Source organism: Poromitra crassiceps, assembly GCF_964638095.1.
Source record: "Poromitra crassiceps genome assembly, chromosome: 4".
NCBI classification, from domain to species: Eukaryota; Metazoa; Chordata; class Actinopteri; order Beryciformes; family Melamphaidae; genus Poromitra; species Poromitra crassiceps.
In genome coordinates, this window is record NC_139626.1 from 627,313 (window position 1) to 642,109 (window position 14,797).

Consider the following 14,797-nt stretch of genomic DNA (forward strand, 5'->3'; position numbering starts at 1 on the left):
TATGCATGAGGAGTTTGTAGCCAAACAGTCTCTAGCTCTTTGACAACAGTCAAAGGAGAACACACCCTGGAGACACACCCAAATAGAGGCCATACGAGATATGAGCGAGATTAAGAGATTTTGACGTTTCAAGTGTCGTGTCATGTCATGTCATGTCACGTCATGATCACTGTAATCTGAAGAAACCCTACCAAGGAAATCTACCCACGTTTTCTATTTGCTGTCACACCGCGGACCAAATGCACGCAAAAAGCCGTCCTACTGGCTCGTCTTGATTCCTCGTTAGTGAGCTGAGCCTAACAATGAGGGGACGTCAGTTGCATATCGAGTGTTTACAGGGGGAAATATGTCAAGAGGGAAGTTGGCAGAAGACATCAGTGCAGAATACATAGGCAGTCTTTTTGAAGTGTGCCACCAGCCAGGTACAGTAAGTTTTCATATTACTTCCTTATGTTGTTTGTTTCTGTTCTTCTTCTCTTTTTTTACCACCCATCCCACTTATTGCTGTCTGTTTCTGTCTGTTTCTCTCGCTGTTGGTTTGTCTCTCCCACATGGTTTCTGCTGTCTCTCTTGTTTTCCTTCACACATGTTTTCTGTTTCTCTCTCTCTCCTTTCCTCTGCTCTCGGCACAGAGGGACAGGCCTTCTGATAAAGCGAGCTGTTTCCTGTGTGCTGTGGGGGTTGAGAGTGGGGTGTGATTGAGCAATGCCTCCTTCTGTTAGCAGCTCAGAGATGTGGGAGTACTAGGGGCCATAGACTGTAAAAACAGGGGGGACAGGGGGGGGGGAGTGTCCAAGAGGACAGTCTCACACAGGGCTGTAGTGAGTGGGACACACAACACAAGAGGTGACTGATCAGTGACTGTTTACAACTACGGCTGCTGTCCGGGTGTCATTTTTTTGATCCAGGATGAACAAGGGCGGTAAGACCCCGAAGACCTATGTGTCCACTTTCCGGCTGGACCTCAAGCCTGCTGGGCCGTTGCGTGTGGAGAAGCACAAAGAGAACGGACTGGATACCATTAAACGGATGGTTATGGGACGCAGCAAACTGGGAGTCTCATCTTCAACAGGTATGCAGGTGGGATGGAAGGGCTAGCGGAGATCATTTTCCGCACATAGGAATCACACTTTGTACGGAGCTAGGGAATGAGGTGTTTGCCTTACCACTACACCTATGTCAGTTTAACTTTAAACAAGTTCAGATGTGTTTACACTTCTGTCGGGTGTGTCTTTTAAGGGGGAGGAGACTTTTTTTTTTTTATTGTTTAGTAAGAGGGCACCCCATAGTTGCACCTTCCCCCCAGGCTCACCCCCTGCAGCCCCCGCAGGCATTTTTATATTTGCATTTTCTTTCACTTGGTCCCTTTGCAAGCGGCCCATCAGGGGAACCAGGAACACTGGGAACACGGACTTACAGTACGTCGGTCCAATGCCTTTTACCCCATGGATAGTTTTGTACTTCACACACACACAGACACACACACACACACACAGAGCTCACATTCCACTACCCACTAGGGACCACCCATTGCACACTATAAACATTCCAACACCAAAAATACACAACGGCACAAACACAAAAGACGCATGAAACAGCATCTGCTCCACATAACATCAAATGTGTCAAATTCTTCGCAGGTGTATTTGGAAGATAAAAGCTGATTCTGATCGATGTCACATGGATACAGCCACAGCTGACGAGAAGTTTCCCACAGTTGGTGCTCAGCCAAATAGATTACTTGTGTTTATCCCCATCAGTCAACAGTTTTCTGTTGCACCTCATTCATATCTGGTACCTAGAGGATAGCACACATGCGTGTGTGGTGCGTGTATTGCTCCTATCTTGTGTGCAGTTTGATCAGCTCATGTATTTTCACTACACTGTGAGGTGACGTCCCAAACAGCATTTTACACATAAACACTCTGCAGAAACACTCAAGCTGGCCCACCCTGCTTGTTCAGAGGAAACGGCTGTATACAGAACCTCAATGAAGTATAATCAAAAACAAAATCTAATGGCCGTACCTCCTCTTCCCTCTTCAGATAGCAGACCCACGCCGGGCCAGACAGAGGACGCACCTCACTTCAAAGAGCCACCGGCGGCCCGTGCAGCATCAGTGAGAAGTGATGCTATGTTTCAAGGTGTTATCAAGGGAAGCCAGCCTCTAAGCCTTTCCTGGCTACACAATGGTAAGAGACTGTGATGGCCATACCTCTGTCTTAACGTATTGTCTGCTATGTTAGGTAGGTTAGGTTTATTTGAATGTTAAAAAGAAACACATACTGTACCTATATAGTCCCACCCCCACCCCACAGACACAGGAAAGAACCACGGTATGACATTCCATAACTAACCAGGATAAAAACACTGCGGCCCTCTCCGCATTGAGCAAGGAAATAGCTTTACCATGGCAACATGCTGTTACCATGGCAACATGCTGTTCTGTCCAATAAGAGATGCTGCTAGAATATGGAGTTGGTCAATCAAAACGCTTAAATCAAGGTCTAAAGCCCATGGCACACCAATCAAACATTCTCCAACAACTGCCAACAAGTGTGCCATGGGCCAAACAACACGTGTCGAATCTGACCAAACATCTCCAAACATCTGGCCATTATTCTAGGTGAGAAGGTGCATTCAGGAAAGACTTCCTTCATCAAAAACGGTGTTGCCTGTCTGGCTGTGCTTAAATGTTCACCAGAAGATGCTGGGCTCTACACCTGTGTAGGTGAGAATACTGTTGGGAAACAGTTGAGTAGCGTCACATTACATATTACAGGTAAAGTAAGAGCGAAGTGGGACTGTCCATTTATCGATGTGCAGTAAGTCTCCAAATGTGTTTGACTCTATTGTTTTGGAATGGAACAGGAACTAAGGAAACAGGAACAGGAAGTAAGGAAATCCCCAGGACAGGTGAGCGTGAGCTGCCCAGGGAGCGGACATGCAAGGGCAGAGAACCTGAAAACACCCGGCTGCACTCTGCCTCTAAAGGGGGCGGGGCAAGCCGACACCGAGAAGAATATGAAGGTACTGAGGTTCAACTTCCTGTCTAGTGTTACACACTCATACCATTCCTTCTTTCCTCCCTTCCTTAATGCTTAAAAACTTCTCATAGAAATGTTGCTAAGTAAATGGTATTTATGCTAATAAATAATTGGGGTAATTGTAATTGTATTATTCAAAAATTATATTTTGAGTATGCATAAAGGGATATTATATTATGTATGATATTTTGTATTGTGTGTGGGTACGTTAATAAAACCATAAATTGGAGCTATTATTTTTATTTTGTTTTTACTGAACACTCACAAAAGTTTTTTTTGATGACTGGAAATGGCATCCAACAAACAGCTCTGCAATTAAAAGTGCAACACGTCAGCTGTCCGTTGATTGCAAACAATTGTTTGCCATTGCAACCAAACATGGCAATTTACTCACATGTGATTGGTTGGATAGGCCTACTTGTTAAACCTGCCTAACCTAAAGCACGTCTGCAATCCACCTCTTCACAGATAGCAGACCTCAAAGAAAAGCCTCTGCTAGCCAAGGTGAGTGGAGGGGAACCATATCATGTGTTTTACTTCACAATGGAGTAGGCTATATTTCAGCCATGTGGCTGTGGCTGTGTTTTGATATGGGGGAGGTACCTTTATAAGCCATTTTTGGCTTCCAACCTCTCCTGCACAATGAGCAATTTTTTAAATGATTACTGTATGTTATGTATCTATGTGCAAATAAACATAAACATAAACATAAACATGTTTGACCGGCTCTCAGTTTTAAGCACACATTTAGGCTAAATGACCATGATCGGCCTTTGTGTGGCGTATCTCAAAGAATGCCACTGAGAGCATTACAAAGCAAACAGCAATGCACTCGTTCTATGTTTGTCTGGGGGATTCAATTGGTCTGCCTCTCCTCAGGACCCCCTGTGGAGTTTGTGGACTCTCCAGAACAGGTGGAGGTTCGGGTGGGAGAGCCGGCCAGGCTGCACTGCGTGTTCAGCAGCAGCTGCGTCCCTGTGGCCTGCTGCTGGATCTACAACAGAGACAAGGTGAGGGAAGTTTGGGAATATCATTTGATCCATTATGTTTCATTATTATTTATTATATTTCCTTCTTAGAACATTCAACAAATGCTACTTATTCTTTCAACAAGTGTGACTATTACCTTTAAAAGGTATTAGCTGACAAAGACTGTGTTGCACACTTGTTTTCACGACTGTTGACAAAAGGCACTATTGTAAGTCGCTTTGGATAAAAGCTAAAAATGACGGAATGTAATTTTTTCGCTCCTTATTTGCAATTGGTGAGATTGTGGATACCGAAGAGCATGCTATGATATTCAAAAGCCCTTACACTTCATAGTCACATCGGTCATGCGGGTTATGGACACACAAACATAACTTTGTTTGAATCCCTTTGCTAATGAAGCTGTACATTCCTTTTTAAAAGTAGGCATCTAAATTGGAAACACATGTCCTCCTGATACATTCTTCCTGCTCTGTCTGGACCCCTGCCAGGCGGTGCTGGGAGGCCCGCGGACCTGTGTCAGGAGCAGTGAGACGCAGAGCACCATGGAGATCTCGCAGGCATGTCCAGAAGACACGGGCTCCTACACGGTTGTCGTACGAAACCAAAGTGGCTCTGCCCAGCACACGGTCTCCCTCAGCGTCATAGGTGAGGTTCGCTCAGGACCTTAGCTTGACAGTGGTCAGCCGAGCCTCTTATGGAATATATCAACTTTTGTTGATATTGATTTTGTTGTGTGATGGCAAATTGATGCATTTTCACCTGTGTTCATTAATTGGTGGTCTCCGGTGCTTCTTAGAAGAGAGTTCCCACACCTTTTCACTGGGATGAAAAGTAAGGAGACTAGACTAACTTTAAGGATGTTTTTTTCTTTCACTGTAAAATTAAGGATTCTAATATTGTTTCAACTGTCAACAACCAACATTCAGCAGCCAACAATATTTTCCTCTGACAGGGAGGTCTAGACCAGTGGTCCCCAGACTGTTTCAGAGCCAGCCACAGCTTTTTGAGACATTTGACAACATTCAAGAAAGAAAAAAAAATCACAAATAAAATGTCACGACTTTCCCCAAACTATTCTACCTTTTTCGTAACGTTTCCAGGTCTGGAAAATGCTATTGTAAAATTCCATGAAATGTCCAGGTTTTTCAGGAGTCTGTGACTCCTGTACATTGTGTGACACACACTTGAACAGTTGTAAATTGCTCAGATGACTCATTTGGCAAAAAACATTACAGCATTTCAAAGAGGGACAGGAAATCTAGACAAGAGAAATGTCTCATACTGCATAATGTAAACCAGCTTCAAAGTCTGCTCCAGAAAAGGGCTACAAAGACATGGCATTTAAAAAACTGGACTAGACTAGAACTGATGAGGACTATATCTCAGATGCACCTTCAGCCTTGCGGTTGGCTATAGAACCAAACTCAAAGCACTGACTCCTAAATGTCTCCTCAGACCGTCCCCACCATCCAGCGTCCCATCCTGTCGTCTCCCAGCTGTCCACTCAGTCCCTGGTCCTGTCCTGGACGGGCCCCAGCTACGACGGAGGCACGGCCATCTTGGGCTACGTGGTGGAGGTCAGACAAGAGAGCGGCGACAAGCCCGGGAGCTGGACGGAGGTGACGAGCCGCTGTAAGAACACGTCCTATAAGGTCTGCTCGGGCCTCCAGCCCCTCGGGGAGTACTGCTTCCGTGTCCGGGCCTACAACTCCGCAGGGGTCAGCGAACCGAGCGAGGAGTCCGACCGCATCAAGATGGCCACTGCAAGTTAGTGACCTGTTTGATTTGAAGGGAGGATTTGAGGCAGATTCAGGTTCTGTCATGGGAAATGGGTTTAATTTCTCAAAACTGTGTTGTCTTTGTGTGTTTTAAAGACAAACGGAAAGAAGAGCCCCAGTCGTACACAATGGTGATCATTGACACCACACATAAAGTCAAGGACTACTACAACGTGCATGAGAAGTTGGGAGTGTAAGTATGAGTTTTTTTCCATACTTGCACCAATTAATGTATCCTATTCACCTTATGCAGCCCCGCCCACTTGACCCATCGTATGACGACTTCCTGTTCAAAACGCCGGCTGTTTTACCTGCTCAAACTAGTCTGACTCACCTGGTCAAACCTAGTTTGACTCACATTATGAGTTGGACTAGGTTTATGAGTCACAGGAAGTGTAAATACAATCGGAACTTCCGATTGTATTTACACTAGTCTCTCAAGCCAGACGGTCTCTTCTGCATAAGGTGAATACAGATGTAAGACATTGGAGACAAGAGTCACTGTTCTTCAGAGCAAACGGATCTTTAAGTCGACATTACGCTTACGTCAAAGAAATCTGTAGCAAATCTCAATCTTGTGTTCATTGAAATCTGAATGCTCCTTTTGTTTGGTTCAAACTTCCAGTGGAAAGTTTGGCAAGGTGTTCCGACTGTCCCACAAGGAGACGGCTCAGGAGTGTGCAGGGAAGTTCTACCGCGCCCGGACCTCCAAGGAGAAGTCGGCGGCCCGCAGGGAGATCGAACTGATGAACTGTCTTCACCACCCCAAACTGGTCCAGTGTCTGGCCGCCTACGACACTCGCTCAGAGTTGGTCATGGTCATGGAGTAGTGAGTATCTCTGAGGAGTGAAGTCATTTGCTGTGGAAAAAGTTAATTGTACTCAAGCAATGACTTTGGTGATGGGGGAGTTTCTGCTCTGTTCATTCAGGATACAGATGAGGAAAGTGTTCAAAGTATCACAGCACATCAATTAATCCAGCTAACAAATGAACCAGAAAAGTATTGCTAACAACTACATGCAATAGGTCAGGATATCAATCTGATCACAAAAATGGTGACTGTTACTGTAAATACAGCAATTATATTACTAAAACGTTGTTTGAAGACAAAATTGTGCACATATTTTTACACAACTTAAAAATGAATCAATGCTATTAACCATACAATGCCTGCAAACCATATGGAACAAAGGTAAAACAAAAAACAAAAAAAACATGATAGATTTTGGAAGCAAAGTCAGCAAAAAGACTACATCACTGCTTAGTTCATGGATTACACTGCAGATTACACTGCAGATTACACTGCAGATTACACTGCAGATTACATCTTGTACCAGATACACACCCCAAAAACAAAAACAATGTTTTTACTGTAAGTCATGACAGCCCAGTAGAACTTGTCAACAGACTTGATCAAAACAGCTGGACAGACATACAGAGGCAGAGACAGACAGAGACAGACATACAGAGACAGACATACAGACAGAGACAGACATACAGACGGAGACGGACATACAGACAGAGACAGACATACATACAGAGACAGACATACAGAGACAGAGATACAGACAGAGACTGAGACGGACATACAGACAGAGACAGACAGACATACAGAGACAGACATAGAGACAGAGACAGACAGACATACAGACAGAGACAGACAGACAGAGACAGACAGACATAGAGACAGAGACAGACAGACATACAGACAGAGACAGACAGACATAGAGACAGAGACAGACATACAGAGCCGGAGCTACACAGTAGTTGTTTTTGAAGCATGGAGTGTCTTGTGTGCGCAGCATCGCCGGTGGGGAGCTCTTTGAACGCATTGTGGATGAGAACTTTGAGCACACGGAGCCCACCAGCGCCCGCTACATGCAGCAGATCCTGGAGGCCATGCAATACGTTCACAGGCAGAACATCGTCCACCTGGACCTCAAGCCGGAGAACATCGTCTGTGTGGACACCACTGGGACACGCATCAAGCTCATTGACTTTGGCTTGGCTAGTAAACTGGGTGAGTTTGGCTGGAACTGAGCGTGTGTTTGCTTTCTGGATATTGAACTCACTGGGATCTCATGGCCTTATCTGGTAAATATGTGCTTACTCAAGAAAACTGACAACAAAATGAAAAACACTGTTTGGAGAGGGAAATGCTTTAAGCATTTTTTATGCGATTTGCAGCGGCTCATAAGCACTCACTAGGGACACTGGATGATGTGTCCCATGTGTATGCTACTGAAACTAATACAAGAGGATCAAGCCAAGGATCCTTTTAAGGCTTGTTTGGAAACAACAGGGTCATTTCTTGCAAACACAAGCCTCATGCATGCAGCTTCTAGAGTGAAATGAGTCATGACAACTATATATATATTTAAAAAAAATCAAGATTGGTTTAAAATCTCACTATATATGGACTCTGAGGTGTGTTTGTTGGCTCTGTTGCAAGAAGGTCCAGTGTTCAAACCCCGGTACGTCCCAGGTCCTTTCTGTGTGACATGCATGTCAGGATTAATACTCCTGTCAGTGCCCCTGACCAAGGCACTGGCAGAATAACTGGACTTGGTACCGCTGCTCCTACAGTAGTTCTAGGAAGGTTCCTAGTAGAGGATGGGTCAAATGCAGAGGGATGAATTTCCCCACGGGAATAATAAAGGCTGACTTAACTTGTGTAACTTAACTTAATACAAACAAACAAGTCTGGTGATTCATTTATTATGTATGTATGTTGTATGTTCCTTACTATTGTCCTCTACTTCAGAGTCTGGTAAGAGTCTGATGGTGATGCATGGGACACCAGAGTTTGTGGCTCCTGAAGTGATCAGCTATGAGCCTGTGGGTCTGGAGACAGACATGTGGAGCATTGGAGTCATCTGTTTCATCTTGTAAGTCAAAACACAACTGTGACCTGGACCTGTAGCTACAGTAACTCAAAGGCATAGCTGGAACTGTATTCCGATTAAAAAATATATCAAATTTAGCTCTGAATAGAAGTGGATATTCTGTTTGTCTGTGTATATAAAATGTAGCACGAATTTTGTAATGTTTCACTTCTTTTCATCTGTACCATTTTTAATAATTGAAATATGGGCAAAGTAACCTGAGGTAACACAAGCAATGTAAATACAGTATGGTGTTTGGGCAATTCCTTTACTAATTGACCTAAAATTTGATCAAGTAACTGTAATGTAAGACATTTCCAAAGTAACCTCCCCAACCCTGTTCAAAGGCTATGGTTAGAAATGGCCTGTTTTGGCTCCCTGAGCACTAAAAGTACATTTGACGCCATCTGCTGGTATTGCCTTGCCATTGCTAAAGAATGAGATTTTCATCATATCTTGTTTTCTTGTTGGTTTTTAAAGGACTTTACAAATAACTTTGACTTGAATTCAAACAATCACTTTCACAGTCCTACACAATTGTGGTGTTACACTTCTTTTAGTGCTACATAGTTTAAAACTTCACTTTTCCATTAAGCATGTGGATTTATGTCAAGGCAAAAATAGTCATACTAGAATCATCTAATGAAAACTATGAGTCATTTTAAATTGTTGTAAATGTTGGGAGTACAACATATTCACACGGCGTCAGGAATGTATGTGTCCATCATAAACTATTCTGAATGGGCCTTAAACTCTCGTCTCAGTGCAGATCACCCAGGCCAGTAGAGTTCAGCATTTACGTATTTCTAATGTACAAACGGCCTTTAATTTCTAACTAGCATTGTTCTTGCCTCTCTCTTGCTGTTTCTGTGTCCCAGGCTCAGCGGGGAGTCTCCCTTCCAGGGTAACAGTGACGCTGAGACCCTGAGTCTAGTGACCGCTGCCCACTATGAGTTTGACCAAGACAGTTTTGAAGATATCTCCGATCAAGCCAAGGAGTTCATCGGCTCTCTGCTGAAGAAAGACCGGAGGTTAGTCTGCTGTTAATTCAATGTATGGCTGGCCAATTCCTTTTTCATCAGGACACTGTGTTTTGGGGGAGCTCTCTGCTCAGTTCATCCAGTGGTGGAAATGGGGGTGAACGCCTGGGAACGGAGTTCCCAGAGTAAACCTTGAGAGGGAACGGCGAGAACGAGGGTGCATCTGGACCCCATCTGGAGGTCCCCACCCTGCCTAAGTAGGGTTCCCACAGTAAAACCTGGCCATTTCCACCACTGAGTTGAGCTACATTGTACATAAGTAATTCTCACTGTGGGTGGTACTGGCTACAGTATCTTTTTGATGTAATCTGTGCACACAAATTGGCTCACTTCAAATACTATACATACTGTGATACGATGACGGAAGACTGGCTCAGTTCAGTTTCTGTGAAAAGCGTGCAGGCTGTGAGAGGAGGGGAAGGTACATACATGGCAAAGTGCTTTATGTGCATCAAGTACTCCTGCTTACCTCCTGAAATGCTGTGACCTGAGCAACTGATAAATAATTGGGACGATGCAATTTTCAGTGACATCTATCACTACCACAAATCTGATCCATGTGAGCATTAGTAACTTGATACCACGTCAGCTGATGTTAGGGATGTTAAACCATGATGTTACATAAGCACTGTTACATATTCCCAGTCTATTTCTTGGCTCTGTAGAAACATGGTAGCTAAAGCACAATAATAGCTGAACGATTCATCAAGCTTTTGATTGTGAGATATGGGAGAGTCCAGGTCTTATTTATGCCAGGCCATCAGATGATGCATTGGTTTCCATCCCATTGTAAATGTGAGTTTAGGATGAGATGATGACATTTTGTTTCATCTAGCACTGCACAAGAAGGACTAGATGTGAGACGTTCCACTGTCCTGTTATTTCAAACACGTTTTCCATCCTGTGTGTTATTTGCACTCTAGATGCAGGCTGTCATGTGACGAGGCCCTGGCCCACCCCTGGATGGTCTCCTTCACCCCGCTGAACCGGAGGCCCACCAAGTCCCTCAACAAGGGGAAGATGAGACGCTTCCTGGCCAAACGCAAGTGGAAGGTACCTGAAGGGGGTGGTGGCACCAACTCAACTTTCTCTCTCAACCTGGATTCCAACTACTAATCTAAACATGCCGGATTGGTCAACACCAAGTACCAGTCTGAACCATTGAATCTGATCTTAATGAAGTGTATAGATTTTAAACCATTAGTTTGTGAGGTAACCCTTTACTTGGATAGTCCGCCTACAGAGCGTCTACAGCAGGGGTGCCCACACTTTTTCAGCTTGCGAGCTACTTTTAAAATGACCAAGTCAAAGTGAGCTACCAAGCATATTTATTTATATATATATACACTGAGTATACAGTGGAAAACAGTGGAACAGTGGAAAAACAGTGGAAAAACAGTGGAAACAGTGGAAAAACAGTGGAAACAGTGGAAAAACAGTGGGGAAACAGTGGAAAAACAGTAAAAAAAAAAAAAAAAAAAAAAAAATTCTTCCTCAATGCCATGCGATCGACCACACTACCTTCGCGATCGACCGGTCGATCGCGATCGACGTATTGGGCACCCCTGGTCTACAGAGTATTTGTAACATTTCAACAGCTTATAGTTATTAGTTGAAATTCAACTGTTTAACAGACATTTAACAGATTATAGAGTATATCATTCATGGACATACCTACATATTACACTAGGTGCAGGTGTGTGGAACAGGAAACAAGCAGAATCTGTTGGTTGAATCTCAACTAATACGCTGAAAATATCTACAGACAAAGCTAAACGGGTGAATTGTTGAATGTCAACTAATGTTTTTACAAGCTGTTTAAATGTTACAGATACTCTGTAGACTCTGTGTAGGTGGACTATACAAATAAAGTGTTACCGTTTGGGGTTGCTGGATCAAAATGACTGGGCTAATCCATTTACCTCATTACTTTGGGGGGCATGAAATAAGGTCATATAGATCCTGGTTTTTGATTTTAGTGTTGGGGATCTTATTCTCCGATAGCCTATTTTAGCCCAGCAATGGGACAAATACCCAATATTCCTATTGGTCCATCCCTGCTATGACCTTCAAATTCATTGTCTTTGATAGACCTGAAGCTTGGTTTCCAGTGTATTTCATCATACTGTGGTGCTATTTGTCCTTTCAACTGATAGAAAACTGGTAAGGCTGTTCTGGCCCTTCAGCGGATGGCGAACCTCTCCAACAGACCAGACTCTCCTGGCAGTTCATCAGAGGGTACGAGTGAACACACTCACAATGCCTGCCTAGATGCCAGAGAGCTACATAATGACAGATTGTCATTTTGTTCTTTCCTCCTCCTCCCTCTCATCCAGAGCCAGGCTGGAGCCCAGAGGCAGAAAAGGCCGTCCAGGCCCTAGACCACCAGCTTCAGAGTGAGCCTAGCTTCCAGCAGGCCCTGAAGGACACTGCCCTACCTCAAGGAGCGACTGCCCAGCTAACATGCCTCGTCCATGGTAGATATGCCAGAATGTAAACTGTATCCTATTAGATATCTTCCTTCTATGCCACTTTCTACATGGTGAAACTAAAGGTCTTTGTACACAGTAGGTGACAGATGTCCCGGCACACACAGTTTAAGAAAAAAATATCTTATTTATTGTGGGCAAACAAGGTGATGAACGTTTCGCCTAGAAGGCTTCGTCAGCATATTCTAGGCGAAACGTTCATCACCTTGTTTGCCCACAATAAATAAGATATTTTTTTCTTAAACTGTGTGTGCCGGGACATCTGTCACCTACTAGTATCCTCCGACCCAGGCACCCGTATACTTTTTATATATCTTTATGGGAGTCGTGCTTGCTAACTGTTTTTCCTTTGTACACAGTCCCATTGTTTTTGTATGCGTTTCTTAATCGGTCATCTGAAAACACAGATGGGTCCCAGCTCGCTAAAATCTATTGACTGATGCGAAAAACGCAGAAAATCGAACCTCGTCCGAAAACTTAAATGACGGACGTAATTGTCGGACTCGGTGTGTCAATGACACAAATGAGGTCGTATTCTTTTTTTTTTTCCGTGCGTCAATTTCGGACGAAAATACGGACTTGGTGTGCAAAAGCTATTAGTAATTGCAGGTGCAGCAATATGCAGTCAGGCTTTATGCATCATAACAATGCCCACCTGTATGTATTTATTGATGGGCAGTGTGATTTGTAGCTGATTTTTACCATAAACATTTCAGTTACCACACAGCTTATTGTGAGCTTGAAGGGAAAAGCAGCTGTTAACATTGATGTCTAATTGACACTTGTCCCATAAAATAACGCGAAGAATATGAACACCTATCTCATGAATATGAAACGCCTAGCTCATGAATATGAAACGCCTAGCTCATGTGGATAGGGTTAGGCTCAGGCTCATGTGGATAGTGGACTTATCTTGAGAACACAAACTATTTGGACAAGCAAGGTTGGCATAATTGATGGTCTCATTCATTTTATATGCGCTTGTTGTAGCCTATTATGGATAGATGATATATACGTGCTTATGCTAATGTGCTTAAAGCCTCTGGCAACCAGCATGGAATGAAGACGTTTTTATGGTCCAAGACAAATGTCTCTACATCAAAATGCTGCATCTTCTAAATGATCTCCTTGCCTGATGAAACCATATCTTATGTCAATCCTAGGCTACCCAGAGCCAGGGGTGCAGTGGCTTCAGAATGAGGAGAGGCTGGAGGAGTCGTCCAGAGTGACCATGGAGCAACATGATGGACTCTGTTCTCTGGTTGTGGCTGACCTGAGGTCTTCTGACTCCGGGCTTTACATGTGCAGGGCCAGCAACAAGCTGGGGCAAGCACAGTGTTCTGCCAAGCTGACAGTGGAGATGTAAAAGGGATTGGGCAAAACCATGGAGTGAAGATCTTGGTTGCACCTCGACAAGTTAAAATGGTCGACGTGCTTCATGCACAATGATTCTCTAGAGTAGACTGAATGGAATTTTAATAAGACTTGGACAATGACACAAGTTGCCAAGCTGGACAATCACTGCTGCTCTCACTTCATTTCAAGGCGAGTAGACTTGTTGGGGTCTTTTCCAGTCAAGTGGAAGATGAGGTTTGGACACATTCACTCATTGATTCACAAGTCACCAGTTAGTGCACTAATGTGTTGTTTTAGTGCGTGGTAAATTTAAGTACCGTTACAATCACTCTTTTGGTTCTTGTGAAATTAGATCACGGTAATATAGTATTATGAATTATTATGGCTCGGGACTGTTCACTACACCAGTTGCATAAACCATTCTAGATTTTGTGTATTTTTCTTTCTTTTTTTAGATGGCTATCATTAACCTAGGCTATCATGGTTTAAATGTAAATATTTTGAAAGCATAACATTAAAGGCTGAATTTGACACCAAAAATAGTTTTCCCAAAATGACAACTCATGATAATGAACCAGTTTTTTTCAGTAATTTCAGTTTTCCTCAATCACACAATTTGTTTATACTCAACTTGACAGAACTACATTGAGATATTTATGACCCATTTTATTTGGAAGACCGTTAGGTAATGTCACTCTAAATTTAACAATATTCCACAAAAAGTGACATCATTTTAATCCCATGATTCAACAGCGGCAGTCATACAATATTTCATATTTTCATATATCATATTTTCAATACGGTAAGTCAACATTACCCAGTCACTGGTTCCTTTAAGCTAGATTTATACTCAACTAAGCCTGTACATTCAATTCATCAGCTGACAAAGTGCAACCTTTTGCCTGCAATGTTTGGACTTAAAAGACAATTTTGGTCTTCAAAATGATCCTGTATGCTGTGCATTCAGTTGAAACACTATCTAATTCTAAAAGTATTCTCCTTCATGGGACAAAATCTGGTGATGAAATAAGAATGGCAGCAATGCTTTACCAGCAAATTGCCAACTCATCCTGTGTTGGTCATGATTGCAGTGCTGCTCTTCCAGCATCCATCTTTCAATAACGCATGCGAGCTAAAACTACAACTTTAAAAATGTGTGAAAAGTCCATCAGGCACTGAGTCTTGGTCGGAGAGGTGAGGGAACCTCTTTGG

The 14,797-nt window shown here is 43.3% G+C and overlaps 1 protein-coding gene across 1 annotated transcript; it reads left to right on the forward strand.

Annotated features, from left to right (window-relative positions):
• Window positions 1-854: 854 nt before the first annotated feature.
• Window positions 855-14,735, forward strand: LOC310775523 (myosin light chain kinase, smooth muscle-like). The gene is made up of 17 exons (XM_083635686.1): window positions 855-1,072; window positions 2,046-2,192; window positions 2,627-2,782; window positions 2,872-3,030; window positions 3,516-3,551; window positions 3,927-4,057; window positions 4,526-4,682; window positions 5,493-5,804; window positions 5,912-6,008; window positions 6,441-6,644; window positions 7,618-7,835; window positions 8,580-8,703; window positions 9,579-9,731; window positions 10,664-10,793; window positions 11,897-11,978; window positions 12,077-12,217; window positions 13,393-14,735. The coding sequence occupies exons 1-17, from the start codon at window positions 910-912 to the stop codon at window positions 13,593-13,595; spliced, it is 2,613 nt and encodes an 870-aa protein (XP_083491812.1). The 5' UTR covers window positions 855-909; the 3' UTR covers window positions 13,596-14,735.
• The last annotated feature ends 62 nt before the right edge of the window (window positions 14,736-14,797 follow it).

Bases quoted from the DNA above. Each gene is read 5' to 3' on its own strand.
- LOC310775523 (XM_083635686.1), top strand. From the start codon at position 910: ATGAACAAGGGCGGTAAGACCCCGAAGACCTATGTGTCCACTTTCCGG. The intron at 2,193-2,626 runs GTAAGAGACTGT...CCATTATTCTAG, and splicing joins CCTTTCCTGGCTACACAATG to GTGAGAAGGTGCATTCAGGA. The intron at 9,732-10,663 runs GTTAGTCTGCTG...TTTGCACTCTAG, and splicing joins CTGCTGAAGAAAGACCGGAG to ATGCAGGCTGTCATGTGACG.